General features: G+C 32.5%; 1 protein-coding gene and 1 long non-coding RNA gene across 2 annotated transcripts; both read right to left on the reverse strand.

The window, feature by feature from the left end:
- Positions 1-1,161: 1,161 nt before the first annotated feature.
- Positions 1,162-2,204, reverse strand: LOC106373563 (glutathione S-transferase T3-like). The gene is made up of 2 exons (XM_013813722.1): positions 1,477-2,204; positions 1,162-1,303 (listed from the first exon to the last, which is right to left on the reverse strand). The coding sequence occupies exons 1-2, from the start codon at positions 2,202-2,204 to the stop codon at positions 1,162-1,164; spliced, it is 870 nt and encodes a 289-aa protein (XP_013669176.1).
- Positions 2,205-4,211: 2,007 nt separating this feature from the next.
- LOC106376572 lies at positions 4,212-8,119 on the reverse strand. Its single transcript, XR_001275552.3, has 6 exons — positions 7,497-8,119; positions 5,461-5,635; positions 5,000-5,363; positions 4,799-4,894; positions 4,622-4,707; positions 4,212-4,509 (listed from the first exon to the last, which is right to left on the reverse strand). It is a non-coding gene; the product is annotated as an uncharacterized LOC106376572 (long non-coding RNA).
- Between the last annotated feature and the right edge of the window lie 14,033 nt (positions 8,120-22,152).

A 22,152-nucleotide genomic window follows, 5' to 3' on the forward strand; every position in this document is an offset into this window, starting at 1 on the left:
ATACAATCGATGCTGCCTATCATCCCTGGAAAACCCGCGTACCTCTCCAACATCGAGTAATCGTTGAAGATCATCCTCATTAGGTTTTCTTAGATACTCATCTCTAAACAATTGTATTATCCCATTAGTGAAATTTTCCAAACATAAATGTGCTGTACTTTCACCAAGTCGGAGATATTCGTCATATGTATCTCCCGATTGACCATATGCCAGCATACGTATAACTGCCGTACACTTTTGAAGTGCAGATAGCCTGTACCTTCCGTGAGCATTTCTTCTATGCTGAAAGTATGGAACTTCACTACTTAGGCGATCGACAATGCGAAGGAACAATGGCTTGTTCATTCGAAAACGTCACCTAAACATTTCCAGTGGGTATGAAGGATTTTCCTTGAAATAGTCGTTCAATAGTTGATTGTGTCCAAGTTCCCGATTTTTTTCGATATAAGCTCGTCTCTTCGGGTTGTTGGCTTGACCATCAACTATTGAGTCGATGAAATTATCAACTACTTGGTCGACCATTTCTTCTAAAGCTTCATCTACTTCATCACTTGATGAGGAAGACATTGTTGAAGCAATTTATTTCTCTTTTCCTTCCTACAAAAGGCAAAAAGGGGTTTGTAAACTTTAAAACTTATAAAAACTTATGGATATGTAAAAAACAGTGAAGACAAGTTTTGAACTAACCTCTATGGATTGGTTGATGACAAGGAGAAGTGATCATAATGTTGACAAGAATCAAAGCTAGTGTGGAGAAGATAATGGTTGTATGAAAGTGTGGTGATAGTGAGAAGAATCGTGGTGATGGTTGAGAAGTGTATGAAAGTGTGGTGATGGGTGTATGAAAGTGTATGAAAGTGTGGTGATGGTTGAGAAGAATCAAAGCTAGTGTGGAGTGATCATAGTTTTGTGAGAAGAATCAAACAACATTTTATATATAGAGGAGTGAAAGAGGAGTTGCACAAACAGAAGTGAGAGACATAGTTTATATATAGAGACATATTTTACATTTCCGTGAATCAAGTTGATCGGGTACATACACCCGTGAGTACAAAACAGAACCCGTGGGTAGATACACCCGTGAGTAGAAAACAGAACCTGTAGGTACATACACCCATTAAAGCCGGTGAAGTTAAAAGAAGTGTAGAAAGATACAAAATTCTACACTCTCCCGTGAATCAAACTGACATTACCTACTACTACAAGCATCCACCTCCTGCAACCTGTGACCTGATACCTAAAGAAATCGGGATAAAGAACAAGCATCCACGTCCACACGCATCCACCTCCTGCAACCCGTGACCTGCAAAGCAAAACAGATTCAAACATATTCAATAAACTTAAAGCAAAACATATTCAACAGATATCAAATGCCATCAAGTTCATATAAACCATTAACCTACTCAAAAATTCAAAAAAAAATTAAGCCACTGACCAAATCAAAGCATTTCAGAAATGAGTTTATTTTTTAGAGACACTTCTTGATCAGAAAGTGTATCTTCAATTTTTGCTAGCAAACGATCAAGGATTTTCTGTTTGGATATGTTATTTTTGACAGCTAATATGCTCTCTATCTGATCAAAAGCTGCTTCATTCGCGTGCTTCTTGCGTTTGGCTGCTTTGCTAGCCTTAACACCAGGAGGCCTAACATCTTCCTCGGCAGGCACCTCCTCCGCAGGTTCCTTCCTTTTCTCCTTTGCACCATCTTTCGACAATGAGTGTGATCTCCATTTTTGATCAAACCTAAGCTCCCTCCAACAATGTTCAAGACTGAACTTGACATGATAGTCATTAAATAAGATGTCATGGGCAGCCTTCATGACATCATTCTCATTTTGGCCACTCGCTTGCTCCTTCAAAGCGGCTTCATGGCTTCCCACAAACTTGCACACCTGCTCATTCACCCTTCCCCACCTCTGCTTACATTGACTCCACTCCCTAGGAACGGAGCCAATGAGCAGAGGGCTAGCATTGACATACTCCTCTATTCGCTTCCAAAACTTAGCTGCCTTCTGCTCATTACTCACGATTGGATCCTTGCTGGTGTTCAACCAAGCACTGATCAGCACAACGTCTTCTTTGGTTATCCACTTTCGCTTTGACGCAGGTTTAGGAACCTCGGAATACCCTAAGTCTATTGTTTGACTGCTCTGGGAAGCTAGTAGGTTAACCAACCCGGGAGAGTTAAGGGAAAAAGGATCCATTTTGATTTTCGATAAATGGGTTTAAAATTTGGTTTGTGTTTTCAGATGTGGATTGCCTATGATTTTAAACTAGTTTTGGCTTTGAAAGGACAAAAAATTAAACATACTCTAACTACCAAACATTGATTAAAGTTAATTAGACAACAACTACTACACAAAGAGCATTCAATAAACATCAAATCAGTTTTTAAAACTCAACCATTCATTACGCAACCAACCAAAACAGAACTACACGGATTTGAAACTCAACCATTCATTAACATTCATTACGCAACTACCTAGTTCAGTTCAAGTTCAACTCTACCTAGCACTCGAACTCATTAAGCTTCAGTGTTACCTTTTGTGTTTCAGTCGAAGCAGAGCTTCTCCAAGTCCGCGACCTGCACAGAGAGGTTATAAACCTGCCCAGTGAGGTTATCAACCTCCCGATTGAGGGCTTTAACCTCTGCCTGGACATGGAAACAACAATCACACTGTGTTAGTCAGTTAATAAAAAATGAAGAAAAATATTACAAATTTTTTTAAAAAAATTGGAAGTCATTTTACCTCCAGTCTCTCAATCTGATTATTGACCTCCGGCACCCACTTGATCACCAGCTCAACCTCCTCCACACGCTTAGTGAGGCGTTCGATATGCTCCTGGACACCAATCACCCAAGGCTGACGATAATGAAACCCATCAGCCTTGTTAACAACAAAAGCACATATGAGAATCTTGTTTGAAAACAAAAATAAATGGAAAGAATTTAATTGAGAAGAAGCACTTACCTCGTAGTTTTTGCAGGTGAAGAACCGCTTTCCAGGAAGAGTGTCGTAGTCGTCCTTCCCCCGAACCTCGACAATGATTCTCCCACCACAGGGACACCTCGTCGGAATCCCGTATTCTGAATCAGCCACGTATCCTTGCATATTGATGAACTCCTTTTGCCTCTTTGTCTCTCTTCTCTCTTCTGCGGGATCCATCTGTACCAGAAAAAGCAAAGATTAGAACACAATCAACGGTAAATCGAAACCAGAAACTCGATTTCGAACCCCTAACTAGAAACCCCCAAATCGATTTCAAATCCCCGATAAACGAACCCTAAATGGAACCCGCATGACGATTTCAAACCATAAATCGAAACCCCCATATCAATTTCGAACCCTACATCGAAACCCCCAAATCGATTTTCATTAACCGAGAACGCTTTCGAGCCCAAATCGATTCAATCAAACCGTCAAAGTAGTCAATACTGACATGAGATCGTCTAGGAGAGAGTCCGACGTCTATTAGATCGAGAAAATCTCCGGCTGTCGCGTCGCACGAGAAATCGCCTCCGAGAGAAAGAAACTCTAGCTTTCGAAAATAGAAGAGAAAATGAATCCTCTCACGCGAAACCCTATTTTTCTCGCATTCGACGCGATAACGCGTGGCCACTGCCTGTTCGACGCGTGGCTTGAACCCGTATCATACGGGTTCACTAGCAAGAGCCGGATCACCGATTTAAACCCATTTAATCTTTTCTTTCTAATATTCGGGCCTATGAACCCGAGCCCATGAACCTCTTTAAAACTGCTGATGCGGATGCTCTAAGTTCTGTCCATAGAAAAATCTATAAAAATGTGAATTCATGTATTATTCATTAAGTCTTTTTAAGATTTTTTGGTCCGATAGTGAGTATAAGTTAATCATATTGGTCTCAAGTGATTTTGAAAAGAAAATCTGTTATAATTATGAAACTATCAACTTTTTGGTTTGACTATGTAGTTAACTAATTAGTGTAGATGTCTATGTAAGTCTAGTTTTGTAATTGGAGGTTATGTGAAACTTATGTTGAATTTGTGGATCTTGAGTCACTTTTATCTGTGACTCTTGTATTACATTGTTTTAGAGTTGTGTTAAGTGATGAACCTATGTTAAACTTGGGGATCTTAATTTTTTTTTAAGGTTGTATTAAACAAGTCTGCTTTCTGACGGGTAGTTTGATACAAAAGCACAATAAAATGTAGTTTGGTACAAAAGTGCAATACATATGTCTATTTCAGTATTAGTCTTTTGAAATCTACTCCAAGTAAGTTATTACATAATACATCAGTTTGATACAAAGAGAACAATACAATGTAGTCTGGTACAAAAGTACAATACAAATGCCTATTACAAACATCTTATTCTCTCTCATGATAATTATCAAAAACTTCGTCTATCTTCCAATTCTAGCCAAAAAAGTGGTTGCACAATCACCAAAGTGGTCATCGCTGAATCTGTAGCTTGTGACATGCATGTTTGATCCTTATAATAAGGATGCTTTAAGACAATCTCGTTTATCTACAAAAATAGATTAAACACACATATTTAGAGAATATTGATTTTGAAAGTCAAAGTAGCACCCATATACGTAAATAGAAGAGGCCTAGCAGAAGAATTTTTTTCTTCTTACCCACATGATGGATGTTAACCGTGTGAATTCATCAGGAAAAGAAGCTCTTCGCACCAGTATTTCAGTCATGTGACCATAATATACAGCTTGTAGTAAACGAGACAAACAAGGGCATTGGGGCGTCAATGCCAATAAACACTCATACGCTAAACAAAAAAACAACATGGATACACTTACATCCTTTTACCTTTGAGCAACTTAAAATCAAGCACATCCCCTATGCTTGTGATCAAGAGAATGAAGCACATCCCTATTAATGCATCCCAAAGTTTCCTCAATGAATATACAAAGAGTTATATCAGCTGAGATACAATCACTAAGAAAACATTGTCCAAACACAACGAAATAACAATAGATCGAGAAAATGTATACACTTACAATTAAGTCCTCAGTCCTCAGCTGGTTCGTGGCAGTTATTCTCAATGCCAGTCCTGAACGTACCTGAAACTGTGGTTACAGTTTTTGAAACTGTGGTTACAGTTTTTTAAACTGTCAGTTTCCTCCATAATCAATACATTAAATCAGAAATAAAACTGAATCTGAGAAAGAGGGTAAGAGACTTATCTTTGAATCCAACTCCATCTCCTCCTTCGTCTCTGAGCCAAATCCATCTCCTCCCTTCTCTTCTCACTAGACTCCATCTCATCCCTCGAGCTCAAAGCTCGAACACACGGCAGAACTCCATGGAAGTCGAAGTTAAGCTATGTCTCCTCATCGCCGCTGCTCATCTCCGACTCACCTCCTGAGACTCATGATGCAAAGTAATAAGACAAGAGGTGCTTGATACTGTATAAGAAAATAGAGAGAGAGAGAGAGAGAGAGAGAGAGAGAGAGATTACGACTGGAGAAGACGAGGAGAGGAACAGTGGTGACGAGGTAGACGGAGACAACGTGGATATGGCTGACGGATGGGAGGATGGTGGTGATGGTCATGATGGTGATTCGGAGAGGACGGCGAGTGGGAGAAGAAGGAAGAGAGACTCGATAGGGTCAGACCTCCGAAAATCGCCTGTTCTAGAGAGAGAAAGAGAGCAACAGCGCTAGGTTTTGTGTTTCTTACCAAATTCCACAAAAAATGTATTTATACGTCTGATACTTGATCCGGTTAGGTTAAAACTTTTATGGTTTAATTTTGGTTAAGTTTAATTATTTTGGTTAAAATTTGGTTAGATTAAATTATTTTCGGTTTGGTAGACTTATTTATAAGTCAACTATAATTTTTTTTTGTTCTTTCTCTTATCTTTTATTATTTAAAAAAATATGTAAATTGTTTTTAAAAATAATTTTTCTAGTAATTTATTGGTTTAATAATGTAAATATATAATTTACTAATTTTTAAAAAATAGTTATAATATATGATTTCGCATTTTTATTCATAAAAAAAACTATATTTAATTTAAAAATAATATTTTTTGTAATCAACTAAAGTAGACTGAAAAAAACGTGTATAGTGAATTAGACTTTATTGTGAGTCTACGAAACCCTAAACCACAAATGTCAAACCCTAAATGTTTTGCTTGATAATCGAAATAGTCTCAATCAATGTATCAAATATCACAAATATCAAACCCTAATTTGCAAATTTAAATCAGTAAAAAAAAAAATCACAATGTAAAATCTAACCTTAAGAAATCTATACCACTAAAAGATATAACACGTAATAACTTTTTGTTTCTAAACCATGAATATTATCTAACACATAGTTACGAAATTAGTATATACTTTTTAAATTGTTCAATTATATAAAATTTTAATATATTTACTTCATATTATCCATTATATTGATGATTAATTAAAATTATTATAACAATTATTTTTTATACATTAAAAAAAAATCAATTATTAAATCAAATTATGGTGTAGACTACATAATAAGTCTATAGAATAGATTTCGTATGAGGTCTACATATACGTGGACTTCTTTCTGTTACGAATGACATAAATGTAATATACATTCCTGTTTTTTGTTTGGTCATAAGAGTTAAATAGTATTTTTACTATTATTTAAGTTAGTTTTGTATTTGACCGAAAAAAAACTACACTTTTATGTTTCATTTGAATATTTGAGTTAGTTTTATCGATTCTCCCTCAAAACAAATTAGATCTAAGCAATAAATAAATGCTGTCTCGAGAATATTCTTGCAATTGCTTATACATATAGATAGTCTCCAAAAATATAGATCGTGAAGACTATATGTAAATGCATATATGTACGTACACATTTCTTCGTCACACTGCAATCATAAGTTTCTTTGACCGTACGTACCAAATCGTCACGATCATTGGTATAGATACAAGGAATGCTCTACCATATAGTCATATAGATCTATATATCATTCATATAGCATATGATATGAAACATGGTTAATGTTCTAAAATTCATGATACATTATCACCATCATTCGTTAAAAGACAAATTCAGCATATTTACACAGAGACTCTCTCTCACACACACACACACACACATATATATATACACACACACACACATATATTAGCATACAAATCGTTGTTCTATAATATGGTCTATAATAAATTATTACCTTCCTTTAAAGCAAGTTTCATCTTGTGATGTATTTCATTGATCCAAGCAAATTGATTACATGGGAATCGGTATGATTTCACAATATGCAAACAATCATCATGTGTATGGAATTTAATTTCTTGAGTAGAATTTGAAGAAGAACATAGTGATGATACACATATTTATAAAATTTAAATAAGCCAAACGAAAACACCAATTGAAAAGAGAGAAGAAATCTAGAAGAGACAGCGAATAGAAGAACAAAGGTAGTCTTAACATGAACAAAAAAAACAAAAGGAAGTCAAAAGAAAAACACACAAATTAAGATAAGAAAGAAGTAAACAAAGACACTTGATTTTAATGATTTTCGAGTGAAGATCGCTTTGAAGAAGCGAAGGATCGGACCGAGACGCTTGATTCCCCTTTCGGATCTCGTACGCACACGTGGATGATGATACAAACATATGAGATGATGATGGTCAAGAATCGATCTAAAAGAAAAAGTAGAGAGATTAGGTAAACCCTAATCTTGATGACGATGATAATCGACAACTTCTTCTTTTTCTTGGGATTCTTGATCTTGGATTTCTGTGATTATGTTTTCCTCTTGGGTACTGGAACTCGGGAGTTGAAGAGAAAAAAGAAGTAGAAGAAGACGATGAAGATGATGATGATGATGAAGATGAGGAATCGTCATCATCACTACCATCATGATGTTGGGAATAAAAGTGGAGGTACAGAGAAAAAGAAAGAAGTGAGGTTGTAATGATGATGAGGGATGAATGGAAGTCAGAGGTAGTGGAGTAAACTTATCATTACTACTTTGAACAAAATGTTTTCTAGCTTCCCTTTTTTTCTTTTTTTTTTTCTTTTTTTTTTCTTTGGAATTCCAAGAAATATTCTAACCCTATCTTATTCCTTGAATCTTTCTTTCTCTTGATTTATGAGGAGAGAGAGATGGAGAGGCAGAAATGCCTTCTGACAACATTAACTTTTTCTTCTTCTTCATCTATAGTTTATTTCTTTATAGAATCTTGTACATATTATGCATACGACCAAAAATAATTCGGTAATAGTTTCATCCAATGGCATAGTTTTTGGCTTTACCAATTTTATAAAAACAGATAATTTTCTTTACTAGATTAATATTTTTTGATGATATTTTGCTATAGAATATTCTCATATATTGTTATAAACCAGCATTTTATTAATTAAAATAAATAAATAAATATTTTTTTTCGTAAAATATGAATAATTATTTACCATTTTGTTAACCTATAAACGATTAACAAATGACGGTAACATTTTCTTACTTACTACTGGTGGAAATTGCTACGAATACCACCACTACAAGAAAACAGCAAGGATACTGAGAGAAAAAATCGTCGGAATTTCGTCGGAATAACGTTATTCCGACAACATACCGACGAAACAAGTTCTCGGAAATAATTCCTCGGAATTTCTTCTTTCCTCGGAAATCCCTCGGAATTTTCCGACGGAATTCCGAGGAAACAAATTTCCGAGGAAATTCCGAGGAAATTCCGAGGATCACTAGTTTGTCAGAAATCTCCTCGGAATATACCGAAGGAGAACTTCGTCGGGATATTTCCTCGAAAGTTCATCGATCGATGCGTTTTTGGACATATATCCATCGATCGATCCATTTATAAAAAAAACGTTCGGAATATACCGAGGGACATCTTCCTCGGAATATTCCGAGGAACATGTCCCTCGGTATATTCCGAGGAAAGGTGTCCCTCGGTATATTCCGAGGAAGATGTCCCTCGATATATTCCGAACGTTTTTTTATAAACAGATTGATCGATCGATGGATATATGTCCAAAAACGCATCGATCGATCGAGTAAAAAATATAATTAATTTCTTCGGAATGTAAAAAATATTAATTTTTTTAAAAAAATAAAATTTTTGAAATTTAAATTCGAAAACATAAAATTAAAATTAAAATTGAAATCATATTAATTAATATTCAAAGTTTCACAAATAAAAATAAAACATTCCGAGTTTTTGGAAAAAAAAAAAAACTACGGGTCTGGCACGTCCAGGAACACCTCGTTCGGGTACATCCTCTGCATCATCTCCATCATTTGCTGGTTCAGCCTCCTCTGTGCCTCATAGCCCGCCTGTTGAGCCGCCATCTGGGTCTCCAACAAAGATATGCGAACATCTTTGTCCTTCAACTGAGCCGTAAGTACTTCTGGATCAACAAAGGACGGTGGTACAGAAGAAGGAGGAACCGACCGGGTGCGATGACCCAAACCGACCAAACGTCCCTTCTTCTTTGGAACCGACTGAATAGAAAATAGCCAAATTTACAAATTTAAACCAAGAAATAAATGAATTGAACTTTAAAAAAAAAAGAACTTACGGATTCAACGATTTCGTTGATTCGAAACCGGGACAAGTTGGTCGAAGCCGTCGAAGCGTCATCCTCGGTTTGAAGCTGAGACACTTCGTCTACCACCTGAGTTTGGACCAGGTCGACCACGTCCCTCACAAGACCGTCATCAATCTGGCCGGTCTTCTTGTTGGTATACGCCCTCCTCATTAGGGCGAGATCATCAACCGGCTCGCCATCATTTTCTTCCGCCTTGAAAAAAAACATAAATTAAAGAAACATTAGAAATTAGAAGAAATGCACAATAAATTAAAATTCTGAAACTCAAATAATTGAAGAAAAAGCGGTTGAACTTACCATGCGATCTCCCAGAGTAGCAATAGATTGAGCACCCAAGTTATGCTTGTAGATGCCCTTCCATTTACGGTCGCTCCTGCGGTTGGTGGAGTTGGTGGAAGAAGTTTCTTTCGTCTCTTCCTTATCCTAATGCGCACACAACTCCTTCCAGACTGTGTCGTTCATCGACTTTGGGACCTTTTAATAAAAAAAAAAAGTTTAATAAATTAAAAAATAGTTTAATAAATTAAAAAATTGTTTAATAAATTAAATCGAACCTTATTGATTTCCCACTTCTTCTTCCACTCGTGGATCTGCTTCCCATAGTTGTCCATAACTTTATGGACGAAGTGGTGATAGATAAAGAGCGTCTCATCGGAATTCCAGTTGAACTCTTGCTGAAAGAAAAACACAATTAGTAGAAAATTTATATTAAAGATTAAAAATATGAGTAAAAAATTAGAATACTTACCGCAAACTGACGAAACCACAGAACCTGCTTGTCGGTAGGGAAGTGAGTGAAAGTCGGATGTCCCCTGTCGAGGGCCGAGTACATCATACGGTTGATCCATGCGCTGATCCCGTTCCCAGATCGGTTGAACCTAATAAAAAGAACAAACGGTTAATAATGAATCCAAATTTAAAAAAAAAATGTTTAATTACCATGTTTGACCTCGTCCATGTGGATACGGAGTGAGATACGGAAGATGGTCACGACCGGGCTGTTGAACCAACTCCGCAACACTCATCACTCCCGGAGGAGCAGGAGCGGATGCAGCAGCGGGAGCGAGAGGAGCAGGAGCGGGTGCAGCAGAGGGAGATGTATGGTTGGAGCTGTGGGGCGAAGGGGAATCCTGAAAATGGCTGGAATCCCGAGACTGGCTCCCCGTACCACCACGACGCTGTCGAGGCCGGGTCTGATCATCATGAGACCTGTAAATTAAAAAAAAATATTTAATAAATACAGAAATATATAAATTAATTTTTTTTTTTAAATCCCAAATAATTTAATCACAAAAAAAGATTTATAGATATTAAAAATAATTAATAAATATATAAAAATAGTTCTAATAAACAAAAAATAGTTTTAATAAATAAAAAATAGTTTAATAATTACAAAAACTAGTTTTAATAATATATATATATATTAAAAATATTTTTAAATCCCAAATAATAGTTTTTAATCACAAAAAAAGTTTTATAGATATTAAAAATGTTTTGTAAAATCCAAAAAATCGAATTTATATACTAAAAAGATTTTGTAAAATCCAAAAAATCGAATTTATATACAAAAATCAATTTTATAAATACAAAAAAAATAAAAAAATTCTAAAAAAATTCTAAATCAATTCAATAAAAAAAATTATTCAACCCAATCACAATTCTAAACCTATTATACAAACAAATCACAATCCTAACCAATCACCCTAACAAAAATCTATCAAAACTACACAAAAACCTAACAAATAGAACCTAAGAGAGTGGGATAGGGTCCTTACATGATTTGTGTAAGAGAAGGGGGAGATCGCCGGAGATATCGTCGGATTTCAGGGAGAAATCGCCGGAGAGAAGAGAGGAGTCGCGCAGAGGAAGAAGAGAGAAATGGGGAAGAAGAAGGGGCTCGTGGTTATAAAACCTAGGGTCTGACGGACATTATCCGTCGGAATTCCGTCGAAATTCTAATTTCAATTTTCGCGAAATATTTGCCCGGTAAAATGAAAATATTCCGAGAAAATTCCGACGGATAGTAAAATATCCGTCGTAATTTCCTCGGAATATTCCGAGGAAATACCGAGGAACTAGTGTTTGGGGTTTCAAAACATCAATTTTTTTTTGCCGTATTTCATTTCTTATACAATTGTAATGCATACCATTGATGATTCTTTGTATAGATGAGCATAAACCATGAAATAACAAATTTCAAAACTAATTGAAAGTATTCCCTTTACCGTTCATTAAAAGGTATAAGTGTTTCTCTTATGTTGCGGGATTTCGTTCATACAATCGGAAAAGTGTTAATTATACGGCAAGGAACAAATTTTTGACTTCATAATGAACGTAAGACACTTAATAAGGGTTATATAGGTGTTATTCAAACCGCAAAACATTGTTTTCGGTTTAATAACCCTATTTCCTCGAAATTTCCTTGGATTATTCCGAGGGAATTCCGAGGAAACCCTTTTCTTCCTCGGAATTCTGTCGGAATATTCCGAGGAAATTCAGAGGAACTAGTGTTTGGGGTTTCAATCTCGTACGTTTTTTTATAAACGGATCGATCGATCACTAAGATGGACCAAAGCGTAACAATGTGATCGATCGATTAGATTATCCCGTCGATCGATCGAGAATCTCAAGCGTTTCTCGGAATGTCCTCGAAAAATCTTGTAAGTTTTTTTATAAACGGATCGATCGATGTATATATCTCCAAAAACGCATCGATCGATCACTAAGATGGACCAAAGCGTAACAATGTGATCGATCGATTAGATTATCCCATCGATCGATCGAGAATCTCAAGCGTTCCTCGGAATGTCCTCGGAAAATCTTGTAAGTTTTTTTATAAACGGATCGATCGATGGATATATGTCCGGAAACGCATCGATCGATCACTAAGATGGACCAAAGCGTAACAATGTGATCGATCGATTAGATTATCCCATCGATGGATCGAACAAAATCTCGGGAGCCTTTTTTTAAACGCATCGATCGATCCGTACTTGTACCAAAACGCATCGATCGATGCGTGTACTACCATGTTCATAATCAGTTTCCCCATGATGATACCAAATTTTGTAACTTCGTGTAAACCCACCCAAATATAGATGAGTCCAAACATCCCACTCTTTAATAACCTTTCTATTTTTACAATTAAAGCAAGGACATCTTAACATACCTGTTTTTGCTTCCGGTTGTCGGTGAACTAACCCCATGAATTCGGTTATACCTCGTTGGTATTCTTCCGTAAGCAATCTCGTGTTCAGATCCAAATGAGGTTGATCGATCCAAGAACGAAAATAATTTGAAGAAGACATATTTTTTATGAATCAAATTCGTGTGTAAATAGAGTAAGAGGGAGGATGAAGATATGGAGTGAATGAAGAGGAAGATAAGTGCTTGTATTTATAGTTTAAATCCTGCCGACAGAACGAGAAAATTCCGACGGAATTCCGACACCAACGGCTAGTTCGTCGGAATTTCCTCGGAATTTTGTAAAATCCCCCAACGGCTCTCCAACGGCTATAATATTTCCTCGGAATTCATCGGTTTTTTCCGAGGAACACATTTTTCCTCGGAATTTCCTCAGAATATTCCGACGGATTGATATTTCCTCGGAATTTCGTCGGTATATTCCGAAGAAATTCCGAGAAAACCAAATTTTGTGTTTCCTCGGAAATTCCTCGGGATATTCCGAGGATTTCATTTTCCGTCAGAATGTCCGTCAGAATATCGCTGTTTTCTTGTAGTGCACGTTCATAATACCACTTTTCATGTTTACACTAATCATTTTTACCTTCACTTTTGATAGATGATAAAAGACACTTATACTCTTAAAATTAACAAATCTAGACTTATGGTTTAGAGTTGAGGAGTAGAGTAAAGTTTTTAGAACATGAAATTTATGATTCTAATAAATATATAAATAAAAACTTAAAAAATTTTAAAAAATAGTTTCAAACATAATTTTTTTTTTCAAAAAGAAATTTTGAAAAAATAAAAAAAAAAAATCAAAAGAAAAAAAATTTATAAAAAAGTCCGAATTTGAAAAAGTATAATTTAAACATACAAAAAATTATTATTTTTTATTTTTTATTTATTTATTTTTTATTATTATTTATTTAAATAATGATTTATTATATATATAGATAACAAGAGTATAAAAATCTTTTGCCACACTTACTGAATAAAGTATTTTTGAAAATGTCCCCTGCGGGAAATTTTATGTTTACCACTTTCATGCTACCACTTTTCATCTTTACCACCACTAAATAAACATTTTCAAAAATACCTTCTCCATTAAGTGGCAAAAGACTCTTATACCGTTATTTTTTATATATTATAAATAAATATTTAAATAAATAAAAAATCTATAAAAAATAAAAATAAATTTTTGAATTTTTTTCGTATTATACTATTTCGAAATTCAAATCTTAAACCTTAAAACTCAACTCTAAACTCTGAACCATTAATTCTAAACCCTATTTTTTTGCAATACGTACCCTAAACCCTAACCCATCAATCCTAAACCTTTTTTTTTAAGTACGATCCCTAAACCCTGAAACATCAACTCTAAACCCTAAACCTTCAACCCTAAACCCTAAAACATCAACTCTAAACCCTAAACCCTAAACTTCAACTCTAAACCCTTGATGATCAACACTAAACCCTCAACTATCAACACTAAACCCTAAACCCTAAAAAGTAACCTCTAAACCCTAAACCCTAAACCCTAAAACCCTAGAGTTGATGTTTTAGGGTTTAGATTTGAAGGTTTAGGGTTTTAGGGTTTAGGGTTCGAATTTTAGAAAAATAAAGGGTTTAGGGTTTATGTTTAGGGTTTAGAGTTGATGTTTTAGGGTTTAGATTTGAAGGTTTACGGTTTAGGGTTTAGAGTTAATGTTTCGGGGTTTAGGATTTAGAGTAGATGCTTCATGGTTTAGGGTTTAGAGTTGATGATTTAGGTTTTAGAGTTGATGTTTTAAGTTTAGATTTAGGGTTTAGGGTTTTAGGTGTAGGGTTTACGTTTAGGGTTTATAGTTGATGTTTTAGTGTTTTCATTTGAAGGTTTAGGGTTTGGAGTTGATGTTTCGGGGGTTTATGGTTTAGAGTTGATGTTTTATGGTTTACGGTTTAGAGTTGATGATTTAGGGTTTAGAGTTGATGTTTTAAGTTTAGATTAGTTAATCATTTGTTTTTTTGTGAAAGTTAATCAAATGGTTATAAATGTCTTTTACTTTTTATTAAAGAAAATGGTAAAAATGATTAGTGTAAACATGAAAAGTAGTACTTTCATATTTTTAGCAATTTCCCTAGTTTGTATTAGCTTCATGATTTTCATCGTTATCTCATCACATATGTTTAAATCTACATAATATCGATGTTATTTAGAATAAATATAAATATGTATCAACAATTTTACTGAATACCAGATGATAACTCGCGCGCATACGCATGGTAAAATTTTATAATAATGTTTGTTTATTAAATGGTTTAAACATTTTACAACATTACAATCTTTATCGATTATAAAATGACGAATACAAATGTTGGTCTCGTAAATATATCATCATTTAATTATTTTTAAGATTTCATATGCACAAAAAAAAATTAATTTTTGCGGCTGACACAAATCACCAAAATCAAATTGGCAACATCGATTGTATAATAACGAAAGAGAATTAATTTTTTTGCTCTCGATTTGTTTACTATTGATTCTCCATAAGTGATTTTATTTTCTACCTCTATAAAATTATGTTTTCGTTCTCGTCTTTGTTTCATTGATATGAGTTAAGTTTCCTTTTTTAACTTCTTCTATGAATTATGTGAATTACATAAGTGTCAGTTTAAAAAAATAGACATCTTTAAAAATTAGTTTAACTCCAGATACATATCTAAGAATCAAAATTTTGAAAAAAAGTCACCGCCAAACTATATAAACATGTTAGTGTTAAAATCTAATATATCAAACTGTTATAAAATATAAGTGCAGACTTGAAATATAAATGTGTATCTAGTATGTATTCACCATCTCGGTCTAAAAATCATCTAATTCTAGAACAACAAAACACATTACTTATTTCACCAGTTCGGATAATATCTGAATCCGAACGGATAATATCCGAATCCGAATGGATATCCGAAAATAACCAAACTTAAGTATACTTAACCCAATATTTCTAGTTTACTTCTCTTATTTTATTCAAAATATTTATATTAATGATGCTTATTGCTCAAAATTAGATAATATAGATGTAGATATAATTATGAACAAAATTATTTGCTACCCATTTAAAATACATATCAATCTTTTTAAAATTAGAAAACCAGTTAAGTTAAAATATATGTTAAATACAAAAACTTAAACAATGAATAATTTATTTATTTTTTCTTCAAAATTTAAATATCTGAACCCGACCCAAAATATCCGAACCCAAACATAAAATACCTGAACCCGACTCAAAGTGTAGAAATACCCGAACGGGTTCTATACCTTTATACTGAAATACCCGATACGAACCTTAACGTGTATCCGAACGCCCACCCCTACGATATATGTTCATTTGTATCTTGGTTGAACAAAAAAAAAGTTAAACCATCGATCACAAAATTTTCATTGGGAGAATTTTTCCATTTTTTATAATTTATAGTCGTTTTTCAAAATTTAAAATATAACATATAAGAAAAAATCTTTTTTTTATTATATGCTTAATGTGATTGTTTAATTTCTTTTACAAGTATAAAATTAAACAAAAAAGAGAGAGGTTAGAAAAATTGTTATCAAATATGTATTATTCATAATCATTAATTGTCATATATATGTTAACTATATTAGGTAATTCCGTAGCTTTTATTTAAGGAAAGAAAAAACATTCTCTTATATACTACTAATTAATTTGATAGTTAGTTTAATAAAAAACATAGTATATGTTTATATGTACCAACTTATTTTTCTAACAATTCTAAAAATCATTCTCGTGATGACACGTGGTTACGAAAACATGTTGTAATGCTCCAGGATTAATAAATATGAGATTTCTGCACTCTTAATATAACATTCAGTCAAAAAATTAATAATATAGCACAAATACGAATTCAAGCGAACGAGGTGTAAATAAAGGGGCTACTAGAAGTCTAGAACTATGTCGCTAAATTATGAAGCTGGTTGAAATTGTATTTCCTCAAATCTTAGTCAGTCTTTTAATTAGATCCAAAATGATATTCTCCATAACCAGAACTTGGAAAAGAATTATTATCTCACTCATCCGATAATTAACCTCTGCTTCACATAAGTTGTATGTATTGATAGAGTGATGAAAGTTTGTTTTTGGTCATCTGATAAAGTCATATAAAGACACTAAGCGCATCAGAATCGTTTAAATCTCTCCACCATATTTCTTATACATTTAAATTACTATTTTAACACAATCCATTATCTGATTAAATTTCAATAATTAGGAAACAAATACACAAATATAATTAAACAGTGAAATACTGGTTTTTACTTCTTTTTTTTTATTTTGAGCAAACTGGTTTTTACTTTTTACCATCAATCATAGTTTCTTATACATTTATATTAATTTTTTTTTGCCGACTAAATACAGTGAAACCTTTATAAATTAATAATGTTGGGACTACACCAAAATTATAATTTTTTTTATTAATTTATAGAGATATTAATTTATCGATATATTAATTGAACCAAAAACACAATTTGGGACTATAAAATTATATTATTTTATAGAGATTTTTAGTGTATATTAATTTATAGAGTATTAATTTAAAGAGATTATACTGTAGTTATTTCATTAATCATACTATCTGTTCATACATAGGGTACAATAAAGAATGGACACCAATGGAAGACCACACTCCATTCTCTAGAATCAGAAATTGCCCTTTTTGCAAAATGATCAGCACAAATATTACTTGATCGTTTCCTATGAGTAAATAAAGAAAAAGAGAACAATGTTTTACAACATTTATAAAAACATTTTAACACAATCCATTTATCTGATTAAATTTTAATAATTAGGAAAGAATTACACAAGTAGAAAATAAACAGTGTAATACTGGTTTTTACCATCAATATATTTTTAAGAAGAATTGTATATACTTTTTTAATGTGACGGATCTTCTAAACTTTGTACTAGCACAAAGAATCTGACTGCATGGTAATAATAGCGAGAAATTTTAATGAAATAAATGAGAGTAAAATGGTAATAAAATATAGGAATTTCATATTTACCACTTTTATGGTACCATTATTCATTTTTACCATTACTAAAAGTATATTTTCAAAAATACATTATTCATTAAGTGGCAAAAAACTCTTATACTTTTGTTCTATACATAATAAATAATTATTTAAATAAATAAAAATTAAATAACTTTTTTTTTAAAAAAAATATATTTTTTATGTTTTCGAATTATACTTTTTTCAAATTCAAACTTTTATAATTCTTCTTTTTTTTTATTTTTTTCGATTTTCTTTTTCAAAATTTCTTCTTGAAAATTGAAATTTATGTTTGAAACTATTTTTAATTTTTTTAAGTATTTATTTATATATTTATTAGAATCCTAAATTTCACGTTCCAAAAACCCTACTCCACTCCTCAACTCTAAACCTTAAGTTTAGATTAGTTAACCATAAGTTTAAATTATTTAACCCTATGAGTGTAAATATCTTTTTTCCTTTATTAAAAATAAGAATAAAAATAGTTAGTGTAAATAGGGGTGTGCATTCGGGTACCCATTCGGGTTCGGTTCGGATCTAATCGGGTTTCGGGTTTTCGGGTTTAAAGATTTCAGCCCCATTCGGGTATTTCTAAATTTCGGTTCGGGTTCGGTTCGGTTTCGGATAACACGTTTAAATTATTTTTAAAATTTTAATATTCATTATATGCTTAAATTTTATCAAAACCTATAAATCAAAATAATATATTACATATAAATTTGTATAATATATGTCAAAATACCTAAAATTAACATATAAATTGGATGGATTTAAATATTTGGATAGAAAATCAATAGATATTTCAAGCATTTTGGTGCTTTGAATATATTTTAGCCATTTTAGACATTTACTTTTGACTATTTATGTATATTTTCAAGTATTTTAGACAACTTTAAAGTATCTTATATATTTTGGATGTTTTTAATATATATTAAATCTAAAAATAAGTAATATATTTAGGTATATAAATCTATTTCGGTTACATTCGGGTATCCGAGATACTTCGGTTCGGTCGGGTTCGGTTTCGGTTCTTTAGATACCAAAATTTTGAACCCGTTCGGATATTTAATCAATTTCAGTTTGGTACTACTTTTTCGGATCGGATTCGGTTCGGTTCTTCGGATCCAAGTTTTTTGCCCAGCTCTAAGTGTAAACATGAAAAGTAGTATTATGAATGTGGTATTTTGTGGCAATTTCCTAGAAAAAAGGTCTTCTTCATCCTAGAAAAAAAATCTTCATCATATATATATTCAACTTCTGGCAAAAGTGTATATATATCTATATATATGTATTATGGTAACTAGAAAGGAATAATCTTCCCAAAATCTTCATACAACTCAGTACTTTTTTTTTCCAAATTGGCGTTCCCTTTTTAGCGTAATTGAAGCTCGTTCACATACATGGCCTGACAGGTTTAAACGCAGTGGTTGCGGTTTCAGGTACGGAAGTTTGCGGATGCGAGTGGTTCCGGTTTCAAGCGTTATTAAGCGTTTTGTATGACTGGTACAACGTTTCAAAACTGTTACATTTGCGGGATATTTGTGACTGATTTATTATAAGATATTGCAGCGGTTTAATAATAAATTACCCTTATTAACATATTATAACATTATAAAATATAAAAAACATACTATTGTAATAAAATATAATAATTATCAATATAATATGATTAATAAAAATATTATGTTTATTTATATAAAAAAATTAGTTGAAAGTTATAATTTTAATAAAATTTGTTTTGAAAATTGATATTAAAACTTTAAAAAATATTTCATTTCATTTTATATATGTGTATATCTTTATATATGTGTATATAAATGTTTAAAAATTCTAATAAATAATTAGTTTAAAGAATCTGTAAAACAAATTATGATACTGATTGTGAATTTTAATTAATATATAAAATATGTATATATTTTTATTCATAATATTAAAATTTAAAATTTTAAAATATTTTTGAAAATAATTTTATATTTATTTTTCCATCCGCAACCGCAAACGCTAGCTGGAACCAGCTTTTGATTTTAAGAGGTTCATAGCGGGTTGGAGCGATTTGTAGCGATTTGTATGATTGTTTCGAAACGCTGTCAACCACTACCAACCGCAAAAGCTGCGTTTTCGGGTCGTAGCGGAAAAACTAGTTAGACGCATAGTCCAATCCCCACCGATGTGTGTTATATTAAGTTTACTAGGAAATAATTTATTATGCACCAACATTGAGTTGGTCTAGTGGCTAAGCTCTTTGGTTACCAATAATGTATGAACCTATGGAGGTCAAACATTTGATTCGCACTGAGAGGAGTTTCACTTTCCAAATGAAAGTTATATTAAATTGTTTGGGCCTTGTCGTAGCAGAATTATAAACTTAGGCCTATAACTTTCTAGTCATCAAAATAATAATAATATAATATTTTATAAAATACATTTTCTAAATACATATTTTTGTGTTTATATATATTTAAATTAAAAACTGATAATAAATATATTATTTTCTGTATTTTTTATTTTTTTCATAATTCTAAACCAATAATATATATTAAAAATTATAATTAAACATTAACTGTTTTAATAATTTATGGTCGTTCTAAATTTTTTAAAATATAACATATATAAAATATCTTAATTTTATATGGTTAATATGATTTGCTTAATTTATATCAATACTATAAAATTAAACAAAAATGATAGAAGAGATGAAAATTGTTATCATATATTTATTATTCAAAATCATAATTTTTTTATATTTTAATCACATTATGTAATTTTATAAATTTTTATCTTAAGAAAAAATACTTTCTTGTGTAGAATATGAAATTATTTTATAGTTAATTTAATGTGAAATATAGTATATGTTTAGATGGGTCAATCTTTCTAGTAATGATATATTGTATTAGCTCACATGCAATTAATATAAAAGGAATTTTAGTTTTAAAGTAACAAACAAAAGTTCAGCATGGATCGAACTTTTTGATCGTTCATGAAGATGCAAGTGAAGCTTGTAGATGTCAATAGTCTTTCGTGACTAACTAGGTGACAAAGTCACTGATGCTGGATGCATTAGTCGTTACTACATAAGGCATGCGGAGTGGTGGGTTACCATGTGGATGCAAGATATGCTGAGATGGAGAAGGATAAACTGAGAGTTTATGTCTTGACGTAGTCGTTGAAATAGTTGCTGAAGCAGTGTGTGTCAGAGAGTGCACCAAGAGGCATGCAGAGTGGTAGATACCATGTGGACGCAAGATGCTGAGCTGTCGTGAGATAAACTTGAGAAGCAAGTTTATACCGTGAAGAAAAAACAAGAGATAAACTTGAAGAACAAGTTTATGCATTGAGGAATAAGTGCATTTCAAGAAAAGAAAATTGTACTTATTGATATGGAAGTTGTCCATATCATGTTCCTTGGAGGCTAGGGTTTTAAGAACGTGGAAATCACTATAAAAGACCTATATGGAGTCGTGTGTATTCCATAAGACACTGGCTATTATTATAGAGGAATGGTGGAAATCTCTTAGGGATGTTCTTAGATCGTGCTGAACCAGTTGCTAAAGTACTGATGACAGAGAGACAAGTTTGGATAGATTAGGAATCTTTCAGTTGCAGCTATTAGGGTGTTAACATGTTGTGTAAAGCTTATAAGCAAGTCTTGTAATAGATTGTTTAGATGATTTCTAATAAAACAATAGTTGGTTGCTTGTATCCATTTGTCTCTTGATTTATCTTCTGTATTACCTTAATTGTAGGGTCATGTTTGCATTAGCGGATCATGTAAGGTAAAGATACATTCTAAAATATATACGCTTAATTACTGTTTGAGTTAAATTGCTTCCAGATCTAAATAATGGCTGGTAATAAGAAAATACCATAACAATTGTTTACTTCGAATTTTATAATTGTGTGTGTTGAGATTGGTTGATCACTTAGAAATCGTTCTCGCCACTAGTTTCAACATGTTACTATTCTCCTCTAGACAAAATCTATAGTAATTATTTGTAGAATGCAGAACTAGTTTTAGAAATTTTATCAGGTTAGTAATATAAATATTTAACTTAAAGAAGTTTTTTTTTTTTAAATAACATAAAGAATAATTATTCACACAAAAAGACAGGAAAGAATTACGATTGATACAATCAGGAGCGGAGCTATAGATGTTGGACGGGGGTGACCCCACCTGAACCTGAATTCTAAGAATATTTTTTTTTAGCAAACAAAATTATGATCACCACAATTGTTTTTTAGTTTGACCCACCAAAATCAAAAACACTGATAACATGAATTTAATTTAGTTCGGTAGTTAATAATTAGATATTTGAGATAAATTATTTGTTTATTTATTTTAGGTTAACTTCTAATTTAAACCCA

Source organism: Brassica napus, chromosome C1 (genome assembly GCF_020379485.1).
Source record: "Brassica napus cultivar Da-Ae chromosome C1, Da-Ae, whole genome shotgun sequence".
Taxonomy (NCBI): domain Eukaryota; kingdom Viridiplantae; phylum Streptophyta; class Magnoliopsida; order Brassicales; family Brassicaceae; genus Brassica; species Brassica napus.